This window comes from Lemur catta, chromosome 10, assembly GCF_020740605.2.
Source record: "Lemur catta isolate mLemCat1 chromosome 10, mLemCat1.pri, whole genome shotgun sequence".
NCBI classification, from domain to species: Eukaryota; Metazoa; Chordata; class Mammalia; order Primates; family Lemuridae; genus Lemur; species Lemur catta.
The window spans coordinates 49,170,680-49,196,361 of NC_059137.1; the positions used below are offsets into that span (position 1 = coordinate 49,170,680).

The 25,682-nt window shown below is 41.9% G+C and overlaps 1 protein-coding gene across 1 annotated transcript in view; it reads right to left on the reverse strand.

The window, feature by feature from the left end:
* Positions 1-25,682, reverse strand: part of ADAMTSL1 (ADAMTS like 1) — a 366,380-nt gene that overhangs the window by 124,727 nt on the left and 215,971 nt on the right. The window contains exon 16 of the mRNA XM_045563528.1: positions 2,097-2,307. Coding sequence (XP_045419484.1) covers positions 2,097-2,307 — 211 coding nt within the window. The remainder of the gene's footprint in view (positions 1-2,096; positions 2,308-25,682) is intronic.

Below are 25,682 nucleotides of genomic sequence, written 5' to 3' on the forward strand. Positions count from 1 at the left end.
ACCCCTGAATTTGCTAGCCGTGTGAATCTGTTTCCCTAAACCTAAAGTGAGGATAATAAAACCTTCCTTTCACTGGATTGTTGTGAGGGTTGACTTCAGTGAGGTGTGCAATAATATATATCTCTTAGTAAAACACTGGTACATTGATATATTTGTAATATAGATGGGAGGGGGGAGGTGGGGACGCATATATACACACCTAATGGGTGCGGTGTGCATCATCTGGGGGATGGGCACACTTGAAACTCTGACTTGGGTGGGGCAAGGCCAATATATGTAACCTCAACATTTGTACCACTGTAATATGCTAAAATAAAAAAAATTAAAGAACTGTGAGAAATAAATTCTGTTGTTTATAAGCTAAAAAAAAAATATATTGACTTCTACAAACCATCACACAGTAGCATGGAATTAATGAACTTAGCCATACATATTTAAGCTCCAAAAGGAAATATATGGTCAATGCCTGTTACCAGAAGCTTTGTACTTTAGTGTTTTGCTCACTGATTACTATTTGACCCTTTGAGTGCTTTACTAAACCACAGTGCCAAGACGGGCAGGGAGAAGGAAGGGCCTCTGCCAACAGGAAAAAGCACAGAGGACACTTGGCTGCCTAGAAATGGCAGCCCCCTGTCTCAGCACGAGGCCAGGGCATATGAGCTGCCATCCCCTCTCCTTCTCAATAGATGACCGTATCATTTATCATCCGAATTGAGACACTTTTGAGAGTGAAAAACTGTGTCAGTAAAACAGGGATGTACATCCCCTCCACTTTTCAGGGTTACTTTTTGTGACCTTTGTTGTCACTTTAAAGCTACGTCTGATGTCCTAATGGAGAGCAAATTGTAAAATAAAATTTTATACAATCAATCTAAAATCTTGGGTATTTTAAAGGCATGTAAAAAGATTATTTAACTAAAGTTTGATACATACATATTAATCTAAAATAGGGTATTATGATAAAATAGCTTTTTTTGGTGTTTTTTTGAGACAGAGTCTCGCCCTGTTGGCCGGGCTAGAGTGCTGTGGTGCCAGCCTAGCTCACAGCAACCTCAAACTCCTGGGCTCAAGCGATCCTCCTGCCTCAGCCTCCCAAGTAGTTGGGACTACAGGCATGCGCCACCATGCCCGGCTAATTTTTTCTATATATTTTTAGTTGGCCAGCTAATTTCTTTCTATTTTTTTAGTAGAGACAGGGTCTCGCTCTTGCTCAGGCTGGTCTCGAACTCTTGAGCTCAAATGATCTGCCCGCCTTGGCCTCCCAGAGTGCCAGGATTACAGGCGTGAACCACCATGCCCGGCCATAGTTGTGTTTTTAGTACTATAATGTATGCTTTGGAGCAGGATCAGCACACTTTTTTTGGTAAAGGGACAGACAGTAAATGTTTTATGTTTTGTGAGCCATATGGTCTCTGTCACAACCACGCAATTCCGCCCTTGTAGCGTAAAAGTAGCCATAGATAGATAATACACAAAAGAATGGGTATGGCTGTGTTCCAATAAAACTTTATTTACAAAAAAGAAGGTTAAGAGCTGGATTTAGCTTGTGGGCTAGTTTGCCAAACCCTGCTTTGGGACAATGGTTCCCAGAATTTTGGAATTCATAGCACCAGGAAAATAAAAAAAAAATTGGAATTGACTCAGGATTTCTAAGTTATTTTGCTAAGTAATGATGTTTTAAAAAAAGTATTACTTAGTACCTTTATTTCTTAGAATTTTAAATAGCAAAAAACTACAAAGAGCATAACTTCAGAACAAATTTAGTTTTATGGAAAACCTCACACATTGTCTTTATTTTTACAAGTTTTCCTTGGCTTGGTGACAACTTTATCATGAATATGCTCATCTTAACAGATGGGTCATTTGAGTTGCTTTTTGAGGTTGTTGGGATGTGGTACAGTAGAGAGAGCATAATATTTATATTAAAAGGTCTGGATTTGAATCAGGTTAGGGGAGTGCTAAGAAGCGAGGGATGAGCAGACCTTGAACATTCCTTTAATGGGACAAAACCACTTTGAGAGAATATCCCTTGTCTTGAATCACTGTCACAAAACAAAAAACAAAAAACGTCCAATATGAGTAACCCCAGAACTCACCGGCTGCCATTGTACAGGGTACCAGGCTGGGGGACAATTGAAGCGGTTACAAGCCTGCACCGTACTGGGCTTGGGCTGGCGACACAGCTCATCAGCTAGGATTACCGTCTCATTCATCTCTCTGGAAAGGAGGTGGGAGCAGAAGACGTCTCTGGTCTGCAGGCCAACCCCACAGGTGAGACTACAGGGACTCCACTTGCCAATTTCCCACCTGAGAAGAAATCAGAGCGGAAAAAGACACCCTTAGTACCTGTGCAGAGAACATTTCCCATGAACTCAAATGTTGTGAATGGAGTAAAAACCCCTCACTGGGGATGTGGGAAGTTCCAGCCCAGGATTAGTTAGCAATTCTATCCTAAGCCTAGAACCCACCCTCTCACTTAATGCTCTAGAATTTTATTTAGAATACAGAGGGTGATACAATGAAACATCCAATTTTTGCTCACAAAAATCACCATTAATGGTCATAACTATGTCTACTTTGATGGAACATATAAGCTTCATCCAAATAAGGGGAGGTGTGCTAGATGAAACATAGGTTGAGTACATAAAGGCTTTGGGCACCACATATTGAATAGTGGGTCTAGAAGAAGCCTTTTTGTTCATTTCTCCGGCCCCCATTCTTAGCGAGACTGAAAATTTGTGCTTGTTTTTCTTTGGCTTCAAAGTGGAAGGTCATTGGCTCCAACTTCCTTCAAACTTCCATCCTAGCACAGAAACATCTCTGTCTTATGTGTAACCATCATTACTGCCTGGGACTGGATAATATAACAGAAGTGGAGGCTGCAAAATAGATCAGTCTTGGTGAGGGGAAGTAAGTGAAGAGAGTGGCTCATTATCAGGATGTAGAAGTCAAATACACAGAGATGGCCGAGTACGTGAATTGAATTCCAAACGGCCAAGTCTTGAGAAGTACATTCACAGAGAGCTTAGGGCCTATAAACACAATCCCATGGCATTTTCCTGTTAATGCAGATTCCAAAATGGGAACGATAAGGATAGGACAAAGCTCAGTTGCTTGGGCTCCAAGACAGAGGCATTCTCTAAAGATCAATTTTAGAAAGTGCTGTGGACTATCTGAGGCACAGAGATTCCAAAAACAGGAGTTGGCCAAGAAAAGTATGGCAAGTAGATCTTCTGGTATCTAGGCCTGCCTAGCTTTGGTAGCCGGCCCTGAAAATTGATTTAAAAATTTTTGGCTTTCATGTTTCATCAGACTGTAAAACAGTGTGTATACTCTCAATCTCTTCCTTCTACTCTGATGTGTAACTACCTTCCCAACCCTATTTCCACTACCTCCTTTCATCTACATTATGTTTAGCCACGTCGGTAATGAATTACTTTGTTATTCTCCACTTCATGCCCCATGGTTTTTTTAGCTTTCTATCTGTGTCTTTATGCAAACTGTATTCCTAATTTGGAATACCTTTTGCCTTTTTCTTGCCCCTCAAAATTTATTCCATGTCTACATATCCCAATTTGATCCATAGTTAAAACACTGTACCCATACATGCTCTAGACACTGATCATTTTCTCAGTTGTATTATAGTTATTCTCCATGTCAAGGGCCCTACTAGAGTGTGCACTTCCTGAGGTAGGGCCTGTGTCTCAGTCAGTTTTGTATCACTCACAGTGTCCTATCATAGCACCTTCCAGATAGTTCATGCATATGGCTAACACATTCCTGAAAAATGAGCAATGGATAGGCTCCATTTGCTGCCATCACAGAGGGCACTTTATCACATTATCTCACTTAATTGTCTCCAGAACATGAGATAGGCTCTACTGATTTTCCTCATTTTACAGTTGAGAGAATTTGAGAATCTAAGAGGCTGACTCGCCCAAGCACCCATAATTAGCAAGTGGTAAATCCAAGATTCAAACTTGTACTTCATATTGTACCATGCTGTCTCCAAAAAATACCTTGAACACTCTCCTATAAATATGCAAAAAATTTTAAATGAATGGAATAGGAGAAACTGGATTGAATATGTGTTTAGATCTTTGTGTGAATTTCTATGAACTTACCATCTTATTTTTAGACCGTTAGCATGAATTAATTCTAAGCTTTAACATGTGGTGCTAATTGGTTTTAAAATATGTCCCTACATTCTTTGCCACTCCTCCTTTCTAAAGATGGAATCTTGAGTGTGGGCTGGACTTAGTGGCTCGCTTCTAATGAATAGAATGAGGCAAAAGTGATGCTATGTGATTTCCAAGGCTAGATCACAGACAGGATAATGCTTCCACTGGGCACTTTCTCTTTGATGACTAATAGAAGTCTATACACCTCCCCAATGTGTGTATGTTCATCAAAAGGCATGTGTAAGAATGTTCATTCGTAACAGCCCAAACTGGGAAAAGCCCAAATGTTCATCAACAGATGAATGAATAAAAATTATGATATATTCATACAATACTATATAAAACAATGAGAATAGATGGCAACAGCAAATAACAATATGGATGAATCTCACGAACATAAAATTGAGTGAACAAAGCCCCAAACACAAAAATTCACACTGTGTGACTTCATTCACATAATCTTGGAAACTAAAACTAATCCACGGTGTTAGAAGCTGGGATGGTGGTTACCCTTGGCGGGTAGGAGCTAGAAGAGGGGTGCGGGGCAAGGGCTGCTGGCATGTTATCCAGATATGCGTGCTGGATCTGGGTTCACTTTGTGAGAAATCTCCAAGTTGTACACGTAGGATTTGTGCACCTTTCTTATATTTGTTATACTTCACAAAGGGTTTTTTTTCCGCCACTTTTAAGTAAAATACTAAAATGTGGGTGTAAAACAAAATCCAACATCCATGCCCGATGATGACTACTCTGTGTGTGTCTCATAAAGGAACTGCCTACACAGTTCATGTTGTCCCAAGGTTAAAGCTTGTCAGAGTAGAGGCTTTATGTCCTCACTCCCCCGACCTCTACCCTCACCTCTGGCGGAAATTCAGCCACTGGGACCATGAAGCAGAGGCATTTTGGCAGCAGTGGGGCCACTAGAGCACTGTTTGGAGAAACTCACAAAACTGACATATCTGCCTACCCTGATAAAAGTACATTACATTCTCAAGAAAGGAGGTCAGCAGAAGCTATTTGTGCATTAAGCACTTTGCTGATTCTGGGTCAAAAATATTTTAATCAACGTAGGCCAAAAAAGGGAAAGCAGAGATTCTCCCCTACTGCTTTCCTGCAGAGAGGCTGCAAGTGTGAGCTGGGGACTTGCTGCTGCTTCCTGCACTTTGTGGCTTTTGCTGTTTCCGGGAGAAGGGCTGCAGGCCAGGGGGAGCCAGCCGCCTGTGAGACACTCAGAGGCCTTCCCTGGGGTCCTGGGGCCGGGCTTCTGCAGAAGTCCCATGTTGCGAGGACAGGGGCTCTGCTCTGGGCATCAGAGAGTGAGGCGTTACTGTCTCTTCTCCCTCTTTGCTTGGCTGACTTTGACTCATCTTTTCATCTCCATTTACAATGTTGCTTCTTCAGAGAGGAAACCCTCATCTGAGTAAAATCCTCCTACTATGTGGTCCCATTTGGAAATTCTCAACATACTTGTAATCTGATCTGACTACCCCACTCGACTGCTAGCTGGATGAGGGCATGGGGCCATATCTGTATTGCTTTGCTACTTGTTATGGGTTGAATTGTGTCTCCCAAAACGACATGTTGGTTTGGAGTCTTAAGCCCTAGTACCACAGAATGTGACTTTACATAGAAACAGGGCCATTGCAGAAGCAATCACTTAAGGTGAGGTCGTACCAGAGTCAGGTGGGCCCTGGAACCAATGTGACTGGTGTTCTCATAGGAAAAGAGGGAGACACACAGGGACAATGCCATGTGATGAGAGAGGCAGCTCTTGGAGTGATGCATCTGCACCCGAGACATGCTAAGGATTGCCAGCTGCCACCAGCAACTAGATGAGGCAAGGAAGGATTCTCCCTTCCAGGGTTCAGAGGGAGCCTGGTCCTGGTGATTTTAGCTTCCAGAACTGTGAGACAAAAAACCTTCTGTTGTTTTAAGCCACCCAGTTTGTGGTACTTTGTTACAGAAGCCCTGGGAAATGAACATGCCAACCACTGTAACCACGATGTCTAGGATGGTGCGGATGCTCAGTGAGTACGTGGTGACTCCAAACGAGTTGAATTTCCAGGGAACTGTGTGTGCAACCTTTGGATTAGTCACTTGGCTGGTCAACATCTCAGCTGTGTCCTCTAAACTACTGCTCACTCCCAATTTCAAAGTCCCAAAAGCTCTCAACACCACAGATTTTCATTGAGTGTGGGGTAAACTCTTTTGGTGACAAAACTGGACCTGAATTGACATGCTTTGGATAAGTCGCATCTCATTTTGTGTAAATATTTATATATTTTACTTCAGTAAATTAGCCTGTTGGATTATGATGTTTTCTTCCAGAAATTGCTGGGGGCATTATACAATTTATGTCTTAGTAATCCTAACATCTTTCTAAAATGCAAAAAATTCTGAATTCCGAAATACACCTGCTCCAGTGGTTTTGGCTAAGGGATTGTGGCCCAGTGTAAAGAGGATGGTAAACATGATTGCTATGGCTTCTTTCAGCTTCTGGGATTCAGGTGTTTAGCTTCATGGATGAGCTCCTGCCCAAAACATTTGGGAGGCTATGGTTTCCCCAGCATTCTTTTTCTATACTGCTATCTTTCCTCTGAGCCCTTTTCCAGGTTCCTGCCCCTTTTGTCAAAACCTGCTTACAGGAAAGCCTCTGTGAGCAGGTAGATCACAGCTGATCACCTTCAGGCTTGACCCCACCCAGCTCCTGAGAAACCGACCCTGACCAAGGGCAGGCAGGAGACGCAGGGTTACCTTCCACCGTAATGGCTGGAATTAGTCTTCCTGCCCTTTTCCCAGGACCAAGTCTGCCTAAATTTTTCTGTCCTTTATAACTGGATTTTAGACTTTAGACTTGGCTTCCTAATTCCTACTTTGTTTCCCTAATAGTGCTAGAATTCTGCCCCAAGTCCAGCCTACTGGACTGTGGCCCTACCCCTTTTGCCTGGGTTTGGCCAGTCCCTGGCCTTGGGCTGGGTAGAGCAACCTTCACCATGAGCCACAAGCCTGTGACATGACCCAAAATCCAGTTGGCATCACACATGAGCACCATAACTATAGTCATACTAACATTTATACAGCACTTAAATGAGCCAGATTTTGTGCTAGTTTCTTTAAATGCATTGCCTCTTTTAATCCTCTCCACAGCTCCATGAGATGGGTTCTGTTATCCTCTGCCTTTTAACAAGCAGGAGCTGAGGCCTCTCATAGTCAAATCATGACCCAGAAGGCCTGCTGCCGGGTCTCCCACAGAGGCCATGCGTCACAACCAAGACCACCATGATTGGGACACAGGGGCACTGAGAGTGGGACCAGTGCTGTGGATTTACGAGTCTCAGCTCTGCATTATCCCAGCCTCTTTCACTGAGCTCCCAGTAGGGTCCAGGGCGAAGTTCACCCTGGGATTACTTATGGACTCATTTGCCACTTTTATCAACTCAGGGAAGAAAGAAAGTACTGTAAGTTTCCCCATTTTACAGAGGCTCTGAGAGGTTAAGTGACCTGTTCAAAGTAATGCACCCAGTAAACAAGAGAATCAGAATTCAGACTAAGGCCGCCTGGCTCCTGCATGCCTAATTATTATACCATACTGTCTTCTTAAGGCCAGGATGATGAAAACAACAGAATAAAGTAGATCTGAGTGGCAAATGCTAGGCTTGCTGGCACTTATAGCTCCAGAAAATGACAAATGAGAAAATGACAGATCTATTTCTAAATAACAGAAATAAACACACTGTCACCACCCACGGTAATGAATGCACTTGCGGTTGTTATTTCAGTAAAGCAGCAGTGCACTTGGCAGCCAGTGGGCAGCGTGTGGCCCCCACGCTCCCCAGGGGATGTGTTTGTGTCTTGTAAGGGTGGCCAGCACAGTCAGTGTGGGCAATCAAGGGCCCATGGAGGTTGGCCCTTTTTAGCAGCTTGTGTTTGTATTAGCGATACAAAAAAGGGATTTTACCTTCCTTTGGACAAGGGCTAATTATGTGAGTTGCCAAGGTTTTTCTCCCCTACTCTTTCAGAGAAGGGAGTGACTGTTGCCTCCAGCAACTCATTGTTTGTTGCTGGTATAAATGCACATAATTTCTGATGGCAGACTCTCCCCACCACAAGCTATTATGCCCTAAGAACCTTCTCTGACCTTGGCTTTTGCAGCAAAGTAGGCTTCTTTATTCAAAATTTTAAAATGCAGTTTTTGTTTGGAGGAAAAATGCTATTGTAAACTTGAATTGTTTGTTACAAGTAGTTTTTAGACTTGTGTGTAACCCTTCAACTTGACATTTCTGCCCAACATTTCTATCTTGTGATTTTCTAAAGTCTCCTAAAGATACGTGTTTCCCCTAGAATGCCTCTGAGGTCAGGAGGTGGACAGCAATGTGGTAATATAATAATAAATCAGACACCACTGAGTGTGCCAACTCTAGAGAGCCTGAAGAGGGCAAATAGACACCGTCCAGGGCTCATCCCACTTTTGGTTTCTTGGACTCTCACTAGTGGCTCCCAGTTTATCTCTGTATCTCCCAGTTTCCAACCTACCCACAGCACCCAGCCACCAAAGCGTCAGTGCAAAATGCAAATCTGGTCCTTGACCTCATCTGATTGAAAACCTCTCCTGGAGTCAGGCCGAGCTTCCAGTGGGGACGAGGCTCTAGTGTGTCCAGGCTCAGCTTCGGTCCAAAGCACCCCATGGGGGCAACAGGAACCTGCACATCTGGGGCTGAACATTCTAACTGGCTTTTCCTCCTTCCTTTCCTCTTCCCCTTTGTAGGGGCTGAACTTTAGCATGAGATTTGGAGGGGAGTGGTCCATTGGCGCATGACAGGGTTCAGCACTGGGCCAGGACATCCAGGAGTCAAACGTTCAGGAGGACTGAATAAATACATGAAAAATAATGGGATCCAGATTTCTCACTGTCAGAGAGGACAGTTACAAATGCAGGGTGTGGAAAGACTACAATAAATCTTATAGAATCAGACTGTTATTGAAAAGAGTATGCATTCATGATTTTAAACGAGATATGTCAGCACATATAAATGAATACATATACACACACATATATGTATATAGTATATACATATAGGTATATAGTATTTCTTAGCTCTCTCCACTGAAAGGTCAAGAAGCAGTGACACCTCAGTAATGTCAAGCACATCAAGTGCCCAGCTCTTGGGTTCTAAATACCATTCTCCACTAAAAGGAATCGGTTTCTGTAGAAATGGCTGACTCCCAGCAGGGCAGGGAAAATGAAAAATGAGCTTTTGCTATCGTGCACCAGTAAACTGGGAAGTGTTCAAAGAATGATGGGGTATATGTCAAAAGGATACAGACGCCAGCTTGAAAGGGCTCTCACTGCTCATGTTGGGGACAATTTGATAGCAATGGATTTCAACCCTTTAAGTAAAGTAGACATTCACAGATAATTAAGTAAATAGGAGAGAAGCGAAAACTCTACCCTACAATAGAATGCCCGTTAAAAAATCTAGAAGGATGCAAGAATCATAATAGATGTTGGCAACCACCATAATAAAAGTTACTCAGGCAATAATCATCAGTGAATACTACATCAATGGATGAAAGGTTACTGAGGATATATAGTCTCATTATTTCTTACTATTAATAAAGTTAATATACTTATTAATTTTACAGTGGAAAAACCTGGCTAACATCATCTTAACCAAGTGATGAGTTAACAACCCCAGTAATGGGACACATCACCATTCTGTCTCTTGATATGATGCACTAAAAAGAATACAGCATACTTCTGTGTTATTTTTGTCAAAAATTCAAAAATCATGGGGAAACATCAAGTAAAACCAAACTGAGGAACATTTTACAAAGTAACTGGCCTGTACTCTAAATGTCAAAGATATGAAAAACAAGAAAAGACTGAGGAAATGCTCCAGATGGAAGGAGTCTAGAGAGAAATGAGAACCGGTCTGTGGCCACACCACCTAGAACGTACCTGATCTTGTCTAATCTCAGAAGCTAAGCAGGGCTGGGCCCGGTCAGTACTTGGATGGGAGAAATGAAAACTAAATCAGCATGTGATCCTGGACTGGATCTTGGACCTACAGAAGACATGATTGGGACAGCTGGCAAAATTTAAGTGGAGTCTGTGGATTAACCAGTGCCATTTGTTGATTTTGATGGTTATACTGGTTATGTGGGAGAACATCCTTGTACTTAGGTAATAAACCCTGAAGTGTAAAGATGCAATGAAGTATCATCTGAAATTATTCTCAAATGGTCCCAAAATTGTAACAACTAGAGAAATTAGGTGAAAGGTATAAGGGAGTACTATGTACTATTTTTGAAACTTTTTAGAAAACTGAAACTATTTCAAAATAAAGGTTATAAAAAATATCGGTTTGGCTTCCTGTCGCCCACAGGCCAAGGTTCAACTCCTTGGCTGGCCTGTAATAATGTACTTCACAAAGAAGTTTGAAACACCTCTCTGGTTTAATCTTAGGTTGCCCCGACACTCAGCTTTGCACCCACCCCTCTTCTCTACTGGCCGACTCCTCTGCCTCTCAGGTGGGATCCCAAATATTGCCTCTCTCTGAACACTTTTCTGATACCCTTCTCTACCCTTTCCTCTCCAGCACACTGCTATCTCTTTCCTCCTAATGGCGTTCTCCTATTCCCTCAGGCTCACCTCCCTCACGCTGCAGTTACTTATTTACTCGCCTGTCTCGCTCACTAAATGACGAGCTCCACAGGGATGCAAGGACCATGATTTATTCACCTGGATCCCTCAGTGCCCACTGCAGCAGCCGGTACACTGCAGATGCACAGGGAGGCATCGCGGCATAACGGAGAGACTTAGAGACCTTGGGCTCTGGGATGAGATTGCTCGTGAATGAATTGTGCTCTGCCACTCTCTAGTTGGATAATCTCAGGAAAGTGACTTAACAATTTGCTCATATTTAAAAATGGAAATAAGAGCAATGCCTACTTCATAGGGCTGTTATGAGGTTTAAGTGAGAACCTCTACATAAAGGGCTAAGCACAGTGCCTGGCACAGATAAAGGGCTCTATAAACATTAGCTAATATGAACTATTATTACTGAGTATTCGGTAAATATTTATTGAATGCATGAATGATTATTGTGAGGATAAAGACTAAATAAGTAGATGACGAAAGCTTCCTGGAGTGGGTCAGAGAAGGTAGCCATAGGTGATGGAGACTGAGGGGAAGGGCAATTGTGACATGCCCAACTTAATTTATCATTTAAGCATTTGTTGCTAAGCACTGACACACATACAGATGTGGGACCCCAGCTTACCACCTTCAAGATGCTTTTAGCAAAGATGGAGAGAATGAACAAACACCCAGGAGACACAGCATACAATGTTAGGTACCAGTTATGAGCAAATTGCTAAACTGAACCCTGAGGACTGCAGAAATTCGGAAGCCATGCAGTGTGGTGCTCAGAACCACTGCATTTATAGGACCCACTGCAGTTCTCAAAGACTGCTTTTCTGTGTTCTCACACTTCCTCCTCCTAACTCTGAAGGAAGCCAGCAGGCATTAGCATCTCCATTTTATACAGGAGCAAGCTGAGGCTCAGAGAAATAAGAGATCTTCCCAGAGTTGGGAGGGGAACTCAGGTTAGTGCTCCACCCCGCTAAGTCACTAAGGACTGGGGGAGTGGATCTTGGAGGGTCACAGAGAGGACCAGAAAAGCAGTTACATCCAGCGATAGCAGATGGATTTGCTACCCCTCAGATACAACCACTGTCTTCTATTATAGAAAACCCTTGAAAGGCGCCTAGAAAAAATAAAAGATCAAAGGAGATGTTAGATATTAGAGAGTAAAAATACATTTGAAGGCCAAAAATTAACCAAAAGCATATACGATTAATCATACCATGAGTATCAGGGCTATTTATAAAACAGTAACTTGCATGGCTCAGGAAACAGGACACAGAGTCCTGTTTCTCTTGGAAGTCTGCCTGCATGGTATGAGGTTTTGGTTCCATAAAAATAGTTATATCCAAGATTACCAAACACCTGAGGTGGCAAAGCACTCATTTCCACTTGAGAACAGTGTGGTCTAAGTGACTGAGCCATGCCAATTTATCTCGCCTTCTAAATCATCTCTAAAAGTAAATTAAGATAAAATAAATAAGTCAAGGTAACCAGTATTACAAATGACTTTTGTTAAGTCTTCTTTGCTGTTTTTTAAGTTAATGAACAGCTCTTGGAAAAATGACACTTGGGCACGATACACATTTACTATCTCATTACTAGATGCCATTTGCTTCTAAACCGACTTCCTTTACAGAGCATGTCAAACAGCAGAAAGACACCAAACTAGGCCCAATTATACAAAGTATCTTCAGCCTTCCCTCACCTCCACACACTTCATCATGACACCCTGCTGTCCAAAAATACCATGTGCTTGCTCACCTGTTCACCTACACACAGCTTGATTTAATTAAACTTCTAAGCTCTGGTTCCCATTTTCTGAGCACTCTGTCTTCTAGGTGATAGCACCTTAAAATGAGATAGGACTCCTGCTGGCTCTTAGAATTCAGATATGAGCTTCTTGAGAAACAGGTTAGTAGGGTAGATGATCTATAAAATTACTTTTCCTTTAAGTAGTTTGATATTTTAGTTAGCTTGTCTAGAATTCTAGGTAGAGATTTCTTATTAAAAACAGTTCCAGGGTTGTCCTCCCTGTGTTCAAGTTCATAGAAAAAATTCTTAGATCATAAACATTATGTCATCTGTTGTTGCTTTTATTCTTCTCTAATGCCATCTTTTGGTTTTTATTTCAGTTTTTCTCTATTTTATCTTAACTGATTAGCATTCTCACACCGAAAGTCTTCCACTAAATGAAGCCCCTTCCTTTTCTAGAATTACCTCCCTCTAATAGAGTGAGCTTCCACATGGCTCAACCACTTGCTGGCTTCCAATGCACCATTTTATTCTTCACCTCTGTGAATTTGCTTCCAGCTTTTTCTGCCTAGGATGTTCTCTGTGTTCCTGCCTCAAGGTCTGACTCATGTCCTTCCTCTTCCAGGAAGGTTTCCCTCACCACCTCAGTTTACATCGATTGTATACCCACTTGCTGTGGATTTACTGCCATTTGATCCTTATAAATCCTACAACACTTACTATGTAGCTGTTCTAAGTCAGTGCTACAGCATCTTATCTGACACAACTCTGCCTGCTTAAATGTTTTCTCTAGTTATCATCCCAAGTAGACTATAAGGCTTCCAAGATTTGGGATCAAGTGTTGTGGGGTTAAGGAAATCATTTGGCATCTATCAAATCAGGCCATAAATGTCTCTACCTATTTATTGATTTGCAGGTGGCATTCCCCACTAAAATCCTACAAACCTAAATATTTCTCCCTGTTATGGGTTGAATTGTGTCCCCTCCCCAAAGATATGTTCAAGTCCTAACTCTTTAGTACCTTAGAAGGTGAACTTATTTAGAAATAGGGTTGTCTTTATAGAGGTAGTCAAGTTAAAATGAGGTCACTAAGGTGGATCCTAATCCAATATGAACGATGCCCTTATGAGAAGGGGAATTTGGACACAGAGAGCCACGTGAAGGATTAGAGAGATGCGTCTACAAGCCACCAAATGCCAAAGACTGCTGGCAAACCACCAGAAGCCAGGAAGAGGCAAGGAAGGACCCTTCTACGGGTTTCAGAGGGAACATGGCCCTACCCACATCTTGATTTCAGACAGTCTTAGAATACATTTCTGTTATTCTAAGACATCCAGTTTGTGACACTTTGTTATGGTAGACTCAGCAAACGAATACACTACCTTTAGTTAGGTCTTATGAGCAGTTTTTATTCCCTCCATTTACATTGTAAACAGAAACCTTTCTGGACATTTTTATTCATGAGTTTTTTCTATAAGCAAAATGTCTGGGAAGGTCAGTCCTTTATAGCATCCACAGATTTGATTCTATCATCTTCTACAAGATTCTGTCTTCTCTTTCATCATAAATGTTTTTGTAGTCTTGCAGACTTTATTTTTTCTTCTACCCATCTATTTGGCCATTCATGTATGTGTGTGTGCTTGTATCCATGCACTCACTTGCTGAAAACCTGGTACGTACCAAGTGTTGTGCTGAATAATTGGGGCACGGAGATATAAAAATATTATTGACATTAAGGGTTTTTAGAGACAACTGTAAAATACTGCAATAAGTGCTATTGATTTATTTATTCATTCAATTAATATTTATTGAGCACTTTTTGTGTGCCAGGCTCCATGTGAGGGGAAGAGCAGTGAATGAGACAGACAGTGACCCTACTTCCTTGGGGCTCACAGTCTAGTCTGAGACAGATGAGCATAAGGTATTAGGGAAGCACTAAGATATAGACTGGTGGGAATTAAAAAGGAAGAGGGAGAGTCATGGAAGGCTTCCTGGAGTTGGCAATATCTGGACTGAGTCTGAAGGGTGAATAAACAGTTGTTAGGCAAAGGCAGAAGTAAAGAGAATGTATTCCAGGCAGAAGGAGGTATAAGAAAGCATAAAGCATTTGGGGAACTGTAACATTTTATTCCCATGTTCAGGGCTAGAAAGAACATTGAGTACAAAGCTCAGTAAATCCTTGGGAAGTTCTGATTCTCTCTCTTGTTTTCCTTGATGTAATTATAGGTGTGTGAGGGAGATAGGGAAGCAGAGGCACTTTGGGCAGCCAAACACCTAATGACAAAGGTGACTTCAGCTCACTACCCCTCACAGACACAGCCGCTGGGACACCGCTGAATGGTACTTGCCTAATCAGCTGAGGGCTGAAATGCCCAGCAGGCTCCTTTCCTTTCTGTCCAAGAGTTGCCAGCCTTTAGTGAGAAGTCCAACATGACCCTGGCACAGGGTGACACAGTGCTTCAGGTAGGCCCTCTGCCCTGTGTCATCAGACCACGAATCCAATTCAAGCCCGGCTTGGCAGAGGAAAGCAAGAGACAGAGCTGCTTCCCTGTCTGCTTTAGCAGTTTTATACATGAGGAGATGAGAGGGGAAGCGGCTACCTATTGATGCAGGGGGTGATTGATTTCCTCATGGGGAACACACGCACACACAGAGACATTAGACACCTACACACATATTCACACACAGACACTCGACACAGGCACAGAGCCACAGACATTGACATACATACACACGCATGCACATACACCCCTGCAGTGTCTCCTGCTCTTTGCAGACCAGGAATACTTCCATGCACACAGCTGTTCTGCTCACAGGATGTGGGCAACAGCAGCCCATGTACTTTTTAGCCCCGAAGGGTGTTTACTTGGTGAGTGAGAATGAGGCCTTTCACAAATGTTTTTATATTTGACCACACAAAAACCATCTGAAATTATCTTTCAAGTTAGGTTCAAAGATCTCTTCAAGTAGAATCTGTGTTTTAGTCTTTGATGTTTTGTTATCTCAGGGAGGGTTAAGGGATTATTATTAGGCTAAAGTCTGAATAAACTGAAACCTGCATATTAGAGTTTGTATTGGCTTATTAAATCCCTCATTTGTTTTTGATTATCCACGATGCTCATTTATCGCTAGGACTTTCATCCCTGGAACACTATTTTTAAACACACTTGGATCTAATGGAACTGATAAATTGCCCTAAGCCCCTAAGTTATGTTTACCAAGCGGGAGGCACGAGAGCATAATGTCAAAGAATCAGGTTGGCTCAGAACTTTGGATTCCAACATACCAAGGGCAGAATCTATTTCCTGTGTTTTAGAACCTTGGGCAAGCTACTCTCTTTGAATGACAACTTGTTTATCTGTAAATTGGGGGCAATAACTACAATAACAGCTTCTAGCAGTTATTGGATGCTTGCTATGTACTAGGTACTGCCATAAGAACTTCACACATACTAACTCACTTAATCCTCATGGCAACCCTAACGTGGGTACTATTATGATGACATTTTACATTTGGGACAGTTGAAGTGACTTGACTAAGGTGACACAGCTAGTCGGTAAGAGTTCCACGATTTGACCCTAAATGGTCTGCCTCCCGTGTTAACTGCTAACCTCTAGCTTGTACAGGTGTTGGAGGCAAATACCACATGGGAACCACCATCATTATTATTGTTGTTATAATATTATTTCTCATACACAAGAGAGAAAAATATTGATCTATGGAGTTCATTTTTTGCTTATTCTTAAAATTACTGCTGTTGCTCTACCCAAGGTAAAGTAACCATTTTTCTATTCACTCTTACTTGCTTACCTCACTGAAAATAATTAACAGTTTGGCCACATGCAGCTCAACGTTCCCCAGGCCACAGAGAATTTTCTAGTTGCCCTCTGATCCTCAGAGCATATTATCTATTGTTTCAGCTAGGAAAATAGAAACAGTGGGGCAACCCAGCAACTAAATTCTGCATAAGAGCACTGGATTCCATATGACTTGCAAAAAACTGTGGAGAGTGTTTTTATACTGTGCCACAGGGCGGTCGGCTGATTTGTATTAAATTACTAGAAAAAACCTCAAACTCTATGAATAGAAGCATTTTCTTTCTTTCCCTCTTTTATTTCCCATTTAATCCCTTACCTTCTACTCTTCACTCTCTAATAGGAAGGAAGGAATGCTTTCATTATGGATAGAAATGTACATCTTTGGAAGGCATCAAAGATTTCTACCTGAGGAAAGTGGTCTCGTTTTAGCTGTTCCTGTCATATTCAATTCATTTCTGCAGTGTTAAAGACTAAGGGATAGAGAAAGAATAAAAACTTCTTGCAGCAGTTTGGTAAGGAAATCCTTTCTTATCCTAGTGAAAAGTGTATCATGTCTACTTGTGACCATCTAGGTCTCCTATTCTGTCACCTGAGTCCAACACTTAGTGCATTTTTAGCAATTAGAACACCCTTGCATAGAGTTTTTCCTTAAATAACCAAGCACTCACATAAGTGCTTTAAATTTATTAACTCATTTATCTGCACAATACCCCTATGAGGTAGGTATTATTTCAACTTTATCTTATAGATAAGGAAATGAGGACAGAGAAGCCTTAAGTGACTTCCTCAAGGACACAGTCAATAAATGGAAGAGCCAGGATTTGAACTCAGAAAGCCTGGCTCTACATAGATACCACATTCTGATTCACTAAAGTACTTTTTTGGTTCTTCCCGTTTATGATAAACACTGAGCTCAAAGTTAGGAAATATTATTTTCCAGGCTTTGAGCTCTGCCAGCTAATGTCTACTTGGGCAACCACTTAATACCTTTAGCCTCTCTTTTCTCACAGATAAAATGAGAGAATTGGGCCAAATTACATTCTGGGATTCTACCACCCCAGTCAGCAAAGGAGACTCACTTGTCAAATTTTGAGATTCTAGACAAGTCTGTCAGCAAAGTTTCTTGCCACTCTCTGGCTTTTTAGAATGTAAAGAATGAAGCCCTGTGATCTTTTAGTATTGATGGTACTAATAGTGCCAGTAAAGCCTACTGGGAAGTGATGAGAATTTGATATCCACCAAGTACTTCATGAGGTGAATGTACCAGAGGTAAATGAATCCAGCTTCCAGCAACTGGTTGCCAAAATTGCTGCCCACAACAAACACTGGTTTCCAATGCTACTGGAGGGTTATGGACTCATTGGTGAAGTGACTTGATCCACCAATATTATCTGGTATGGGCATGGGGCTTTGGAGTGGAAGCCCACCTTGTGCTTCACCTTTTTAATTGGTCTTTTAGGTAGAGAGAGTTCTCTGTGAATGAATAGGCCCATTTGATATTCAGAAAATGACTAGTCTGTTCATAGGGGAGGCTTTTGGGGCTCCCAAAATGTGGTAAGGAGCAAACAATTAAATAATTATGGAACTGACATAAATGTTGGGATAGGCTTCCATTTAGAGTTTACGTGTACACAGAGAGATGATAGAAAGAGAATTTTATACATTTGAGGGTGAAAAAATGTAGGTAGATATTATCTCCAAGTATATCTGATTTCGATGTATTACCTTTCCATATGTCAATAAAAAGGAACACAGGCCTCTGAACCACTTTCTATACCTATATGAACACACAACTGCAGCAAGACCATGTGTAGTAAAAAAGTGGTCTACGTCTTGCTAATCTTGTTCTACAGAACTATGTTCCTGGAAGAGTTAAGTATGCAAGGGTGAACTGGAAAATGCACTTTTTCTTTTCTAGATCAGGGAGGGTCAGTCTAGTCCGTATGTGGTTCCTCTTCACTCCACTGTGGGTCAGTTATATCACCACTTCCATTAAGTTAAAGGGCATAACGGTACCCATTTTCACATAAGGTGTTTCTCAGTGTGCCTGAAAAGTGCCTTCAGGAGGCCTGTAGAAGTATCTAGCAGGTAACAGAGGTAAGAAGAGAGAAATAGAAGCTCTCTTTACCCCTAAACTGTCACCTCACTGTTTCCCACCAGTTGCAAACATATGGCCTACTCCTCATGTCCCCTATCCTCAAAAAAGCCACAAAGTCAAACTTGACAGTGGGGCTGATCTTGTGAGGAAACTCTGGCTCCATATCAGCCTCTCCCCCATATCAGAATTCTGGCATCATTTTCTCACAAAAGGAGCATTGATAAATGGTATCTGTCTAGTTGTGGTGGATTGACATTGATAAATACCTTGCTTATAACAATTCCCTTCTGCGATTTTCCATAGCTTGATGAAACTTAAAATTGTACAAGCTCTGGTCACTGTGTTCTGATTCTGTCAGTTTCCCTGTCCAGGGAAGAAGCTGAGGCAGGAAAAGGGTGGTAGATGTTTGAGGAGGGGTCTGTTGCCCACCCACAGAGATTTTTGTTTTTTAAATTGTAGAAAATTTCCCCAGTAAGTGCATCAGTTACATAAGCTTTATGTTTTATCATTAAGAATTTAATTCAATTTCCCAAAGAGTATCCTAGGCATATTCAGGAATGATCTACCAAGTCCTCCTATGTATGCTTTTGACTCTAATAAAGAAGCAACCCATGTTTGGCACGTGGGGTTTTACTAAGGCCAGAGTATAAATTTCCTGACACTTTCTTTACTCCTTAAACTTCAAAACAACTTGAATGTCAGTTTCCCATCTGAGAATTCTCTGTAGCAGTGCTGTCTCCCTGTGTTAAGCAAATCTTCCAATGACGCCTGCACAATAGGTATTTTGAAGACTGCTCAGAGAGTGGGGCCCTGAAAACCCTGCCTTTGAAATATTTCAGGTGGCAAGGGCTGAAGGGATGGCTTAAGAGAAAAAAATAAAGAGAGTAATATTCAGTATCTTGTATTTGCATAACACCAAGTTTCACAGAACTCAGAGCACTTTGCAAAACCTTCTAACCCAAGAGCTCATGATCCCGAATTGACAGCTGAGGGAGATGGCAAGTATTGGGATTGGTGGCATGAGCCAGTGGTCCTTCTGTCTTCCACAGCTTTCCTTCATTGCCTGAAGATGCAACACAAATGCATTGCCCTATTTTCTAGGTCTCTATCTTGTATCTCCTGAGCCATGAAAGCTGTCTAAGGCAGCTCAGTACTTTGGAGGGCACATGAAAGTTACAGATAAATGATTAGATTTCAGGTTCCAGTGTTGTTCATAGGAACAGAGGTTTGAAAAAATTTATAGTAAGTTAATTTGATCTAGTTGGCATAATCGTTATCGCATTACATGGTGACAGGACAAAAATCTATCAACTTCCCAGTCATCGAGAGTAACCAGAGATACTCTTACACAAGGGAATCAAGCATGTTTGGGCTCACCTGAAGGCTGAAAGGGGACAGAAGGCAGAGCACAAAACTGTCCTGGAGGCTCTTGAAAAACCTGGATTGGGACCCTAGGGGACAACCTAAGAAAGCTATCAGTAACATGTTTGATTAAGACTATAGGAAAAAATACTTTACCATCTATAAGAGTAAGTGGTTACCTTCTAGAGGTCACCTGCCCTAACCTGGACTAGGTGAATCATCTCAGTGTTCCATAAGACACTGGTTCATCTATCTAATATGGCTATTATGACTCAGCCCTGTAATGATCTGTTTGTGTGCTGGATTCCCAATAAGCTGTTAGTGCCTAGGCAGGGTCTACGTCCTAGACTTGTTTGTTTCTTCAGAGCCTACAACAGAGCAAGAATTTCATAAGTGTTTGCTGGACTGTGTTGGCTTTTCCCTTAATCAGCAGAAAATGCCCAACCTCCCCAGGGCTAGAGGTAGCAGGAGATAATGAGGGGCCAAGTATTCTTGGTCTATACTGGGCAGCCCCTTTCCTCTGTAACAGAGGCTGTCTTTCCTTCAGGAAAAAAGATGAGAACCCCGGTTTCCTAAAGTGCACATAAATCACCCACATCCTCTAACCAGGGACAACTTCTTACAGAGGTATATAAAAAATCTGCAAAACTCAACACCTTTTACTAAATACTATTTGCAGAGTACTTAGTATGTGCTAGGCACTATACTATATACTTAACATACATATCCTCATGAGAGCCCTCTAAGGGTTGAAGAGGAAGAAACTGAAGCTTTGAGAAGTTAAATAACCAGACCAAGGCCAAAGACCTAGTATTAACACATTATATGAACCGGATTTTTATCCCATTTTGTGCAACTCCCAAGCTCATGCTATATAGGCTGGAAAAAAGGGTGGGGACCTTAGTGTGAATTAGCTTAGGTAGTTTTGTTTTGCTAATTCTTTTTCTTTTTTAAGAAGAAATTTGTATAAAATGTTTTCCTAATTGTTAGTTGGATTGAACTGAATGAATGGGAGGTGGGTGAGAGAAAAAGTTAAAGAACAGGGGAGATTGTGTCCTGTACAAATGGTAGGGAAGCGTCAGCTGGGAATTTGGATAGTCAGCAGGCAAGGCAATTGGGAATAAGTCTCTGGAGGAGAGAGGGAAGAGGTACTAGGAGAGACAGAAAAGAGAGCGACACACAAAAAAGGAGGGAGGAGGAACCTAGGTTTGCCCCGGGGAAAAAGAGAGAGAGAGAGAGAGGTGTGTGTGTGAGCGTAGGGGAGTGGTGGTGTTGGCAATGCACAACATGAACAGCCATAGGCTAAGCATGAGCTAGGCCAGTGGCTGTTGGCAGTGGCAGAGCAAAGATACAAAGCTCTGAGGCAGCCTCCAATGTCTCCCAGATCCATGAGCTTAGGCTACATCTCTCTGGATGACTTAGTATTTTTTTTTTAGGAAATGAGTTTTTTGCCCAATGACTCAGTACTGGGTTTTAAGACATTCACTTTAGGTCTATTGGATTCCTCTTTTAGCATGCTTCATTTCCTATGTGTTTGGCTCTGCCCTGAGCAGTGTGTGCTCTAATGACTTTTTTTTTTTTTTTTTTTTGAGGCAGGGTCTTGCTCTGTTGCCTGGGCTAGAGTACAGTGGCATCATCATAGCTCACTGCAACCTTGAACTCCTGGGCTCATGTAATTCTGAATCAGCCTCTCAGGCAGCTGGGACTACAGGCGTGCACTACCATGCCTGGCTAATTTTTCTATTTTTTGTAGAGATGGGGTCTCAATACGTTGCTCTGGCTGGTCTTGAACTCCTGCCCTCAAGCGATCCTCCTGCTTCAGCCCCCCAAAGTCCTAGGATTACAGGTGTGAGCCACTGTGCCCAGCCTCTAATGAACTTTTGACTCTGTCCTTCAAGCACTAGCTTTCACCAAGAGCCTAGTCTTACTCTTGGTAACCACAAGTATGAAATGAAGGTTATCTGCTGGAGATGAAGAAATGAGACCTTGATAACTTACGGTCTTTACTACATTATAAGGTATTATTAATACTATGGGACTAGAGTTGGTTCTTTACACTGTGGTCATTCCCATGCTTAGAGCATGGTGCTGAGGACAGTGTGGGTGACAGATGGGGCCATGGGTGGATATATAAACACACTGACTGAGGGAGAGACTGAGCTTCAAGCTCTCAGTGACTGCTTTGGAATTAAACATACCTTGTTCCAAATTTGGATCTGCCAATGGCTAGTTACAGATATCTCTAAAGATTCTGTTTCATCAGCTGCAAAGTTAGGATAGGAATAGTATCATCCTCGTAAAATTAAGGAGAATATTAAACAAAATAATGTATATAAAGTTATGGTGAAAGCACCTGGCATAGCATAAGCATCTAATACATGGAAGCTATTAGAGAACCATATCTTGCTTGAAGACAGACTGTGAAGGTTAGCAAGGACATGGGGCAAGATGCCCTATACCTTATCTGGACCATGAGTTGGATTTTCCTCTTTTCCTTCTTTTCTTTCCTTTACTCTCTTTGCTCCTTCTTTCCTTCCCCCCTTTCCTCTTCTCTCCCACATGTATTTTAGGAGACAACCAGCTAGCAATAACAGTACATACAGAAGCTTCCTGATTTCTTTCTGACTTATCACAGGCCTTTCTGGCCATCGGGACACAGCTGTTCATTTTCAAGCTCACACCTCACTTGCCTAAGGGCCTTCCTTCCTTCAGTCATGTCACACAGGATATTAACTTTTTAAGGAATATTTGGACTCTGTCTCCCCCTGCCCCTACTTTATCATCTCATTACGGTACTTACAAAACACACCTTATTGGATTAGGTGTTAAAGTCGAATGGAATGTCCCAACAAGTACTCCTTTTGCAGGCTTCATAGACCCCATGAGGGTCAACTTCCCTGCTTCTTTTTTTAGAGCTGCCTAAGAGATCTGGCAAGGGCTGTGCAGAAAGCTGGCTAGAAGCTAGGTTTTACTCATAACCTCCCTTTACCCTGCCTCCACACTAGCTGGTTGAGAAAATTTGGGAATAAACTGCAATGGGTATAAATTAATACAAAGGTCTTATATCATATGGTTTCCTGCACAGAGAACTGAGAGGGTTAGCAGATCCCGATTTCTTTGAGTGTCTACTATATGATGTAGGAACTGGCTGAGTGCTTTACATAAGTGATCACTCTTACAACCTCCTTCTGTGGTTGGGATAATTATCTTTGTTTTACAGATAAGGATAACTGAGTCTTGGAGGAGTAAATTAGCCAGCCTATGCTACGAAGCAAACTAGAAAGCCAACACCTGTCTGACTTCAAAACCCTATGACTTTTCCCTTATCCTAAGCAGTATCCCTATTCCTAGTGGGGAATATTTAGCTTTGGCATCACTGGGTCTCCTTTTGGTTCTCGTCCTTCTAAAGTTTCCCCATTCTCAAGTATTGCCAAGAATCTTTCTATTGGGAAAAATCATGTCTAAAATCATGCTGAGATGATAATCAGCTACCTCTCCCAGAGGCATGTGTATCATCAAAGCAAATCAAATCATGGTTTTGGTATCTAACACCATCACTAATCGTGGAATAAGTGTCAAGCTCTAGGCAACCTGGGCAAAGGGCCTTTTCTGGCTCTTTGAATCACATGATAGCTTCTTCTGGTACCCAAAAAGGTGGCTAAGTGCCTCCACTCAGGGAGTAGAGTCAACTGCAATAAATTACAGAGAAGGCACCAATTTCAGCTGTTCCAGCACACAGCCTATAGCCTGTGTAGGCCTAAAGGACTGTAACTCCCCACATTAGACGCAAAACTTCACGAGAAAGCAATGAGCATCTCGTGGGTCTGAGAGCTGCGTTAATCCAGCGACAGCCATCCTTTCCTTAGGTTTCCTTGTGTCAATGACACAAACAACAAAATTTACTGAGGTTCAGGCTAAAGACGAGTAGACAAAATGATGAAGAAACAAAGGGAATGGTAAAGACATGAATGAAGGAAGAATACAGATTTGCCATAGGAAAAGTAGTTGGCTGGGCTCTGCTTTGTGACAGAGCTTTCTGCAACGGTGGCAGATAACCTAAGAACTGCCCGACCTTGGGTCGGCACCATGACAGAAATAATATTTTCAGAAGGATGAACTATTCCTGAACTGTGTCCCCCACATTATTGGGCACAAATCAGAGCATCCTCTTTTTCACTCCCTCATTTTTATATTGCTTAAACATCTCTTTATCTTTTTCTCAAGTCTTTTTCCTACTTCTTTGTTTTCCAAGTTTAAGGAACATAGTAAAATGGCATATTTCTAACCCAAAGGTCAGTAGAAAAGCTCTTCATCTCAAATTGTTCATGAGACCTTCTGCTCAAAATTTCCAAAGACGGCATTGAGTACACTTAGGCAGCAATAATCATCATTTCAAAGCTTCGGCCAAATCGTTGCTTGCCCTTAAATTGTTACTTTAGGACTTTAGAAACACTAGATTATAGGGAAAGGCAAAAATTTTAGAAAGTAGGAGAGATTTACTTTGAGAGGCTCTGCTCCAGTTCTGTTGATTGATTTGTAAGCTGGAAGGTTTTTGAACTGTAAAACTACAATGTTTCACTAACATATCCACAGGACAAAGCTATGTGGTGGTGATACCTCCATCCTCATGGTGCTACAAACAATGGGGTTGATGACTGGTACAGATACGTCAGCTCTTGGTGCAGTGAAGAATGCAGGAGGTTGTTTAGTTTAATAACTATCTTGAGAAAAGCAGCACTTAAGGCATCCAAGATTTTAAAAATACAGTGATCTCTCCAGGACCATCCCTGAACTCTGGCTTTCCCAGCTGTAGGGAGCAAAGTGGGTTTTGTTCATTACTGTGTCTCTAGCACAATGCTTGCTTGGCACAAAGCAGGCATTCAATAGACATTTGTTCAATGGAGACTGAATGAAGACAAATTCTAATTATCTTTAAGAGCATGGAGGGATACAGAATATTTTGTACCTGCTTACCCATGAACAAATGCCATTAAAGTATTATAAAAACATTCACCATGTCAGTGTTTAACCATCCTTGCTGCCTGAATGCTTTTGCCTACATTTTCCTTGTGGACATGTAAGTCTTGTTCCCTGTAGACCTCTCATGGCTCTTTAATTTATAGTTAAAGCCAGTTCCTGTTTTGTGACTAATAGAGGTGCTTTGTCTTTGGGACTTAAATTTGACTCAAGATATTTTTTCTAATAGAATTTACTTTTTCTTCCTTTCTTGAAAAGCTTCAATTCTGTGGATAATCATCACTGTCTTCAAAGAATCACAGTGTTAGAGCTGAAAGGGCCTCAGAGATCTGACAGCTACACCTCTCATGACTCCCTTTATGATGCCCTTCCTTGGGGCTCTGTCCTCCTGCCAGGTGGACAGGCTGAAACAACACATACTGGGTTGATCATGAGAACAAACAAAATGTTAACATATCTAGGATAAGAAAGAGGTCATTATTTTTTTCAATGAAAATATCATAGGTCAGGTCACACAGAACACACCATTTATTTGTGACTCTACATGATAAATGCCTATAACATAATAAAAGCTAGCCACCATGACCAGTTTAGCTTTCTGGGATGAGCAGCCAAAGTCATCTTTCTCCAAGGAAGTCTGACCTTTCCACACCCCTGTGTAACCCCCTCCAATGGCTTCCCATCGCCTGTAGGACATAAAGTCCTAACAGCTTAACTCTGCACATTGGGCTCTCCTAGGTCTGGCCTCTGCCCACTCTCTGACCCTGGCTTCCACTCTTGTCCTTTCTTTGTACTCATGCTGTCCCTGAGGTCTGCGACACCTCTCTGCTCTTTCCTTCACTGGG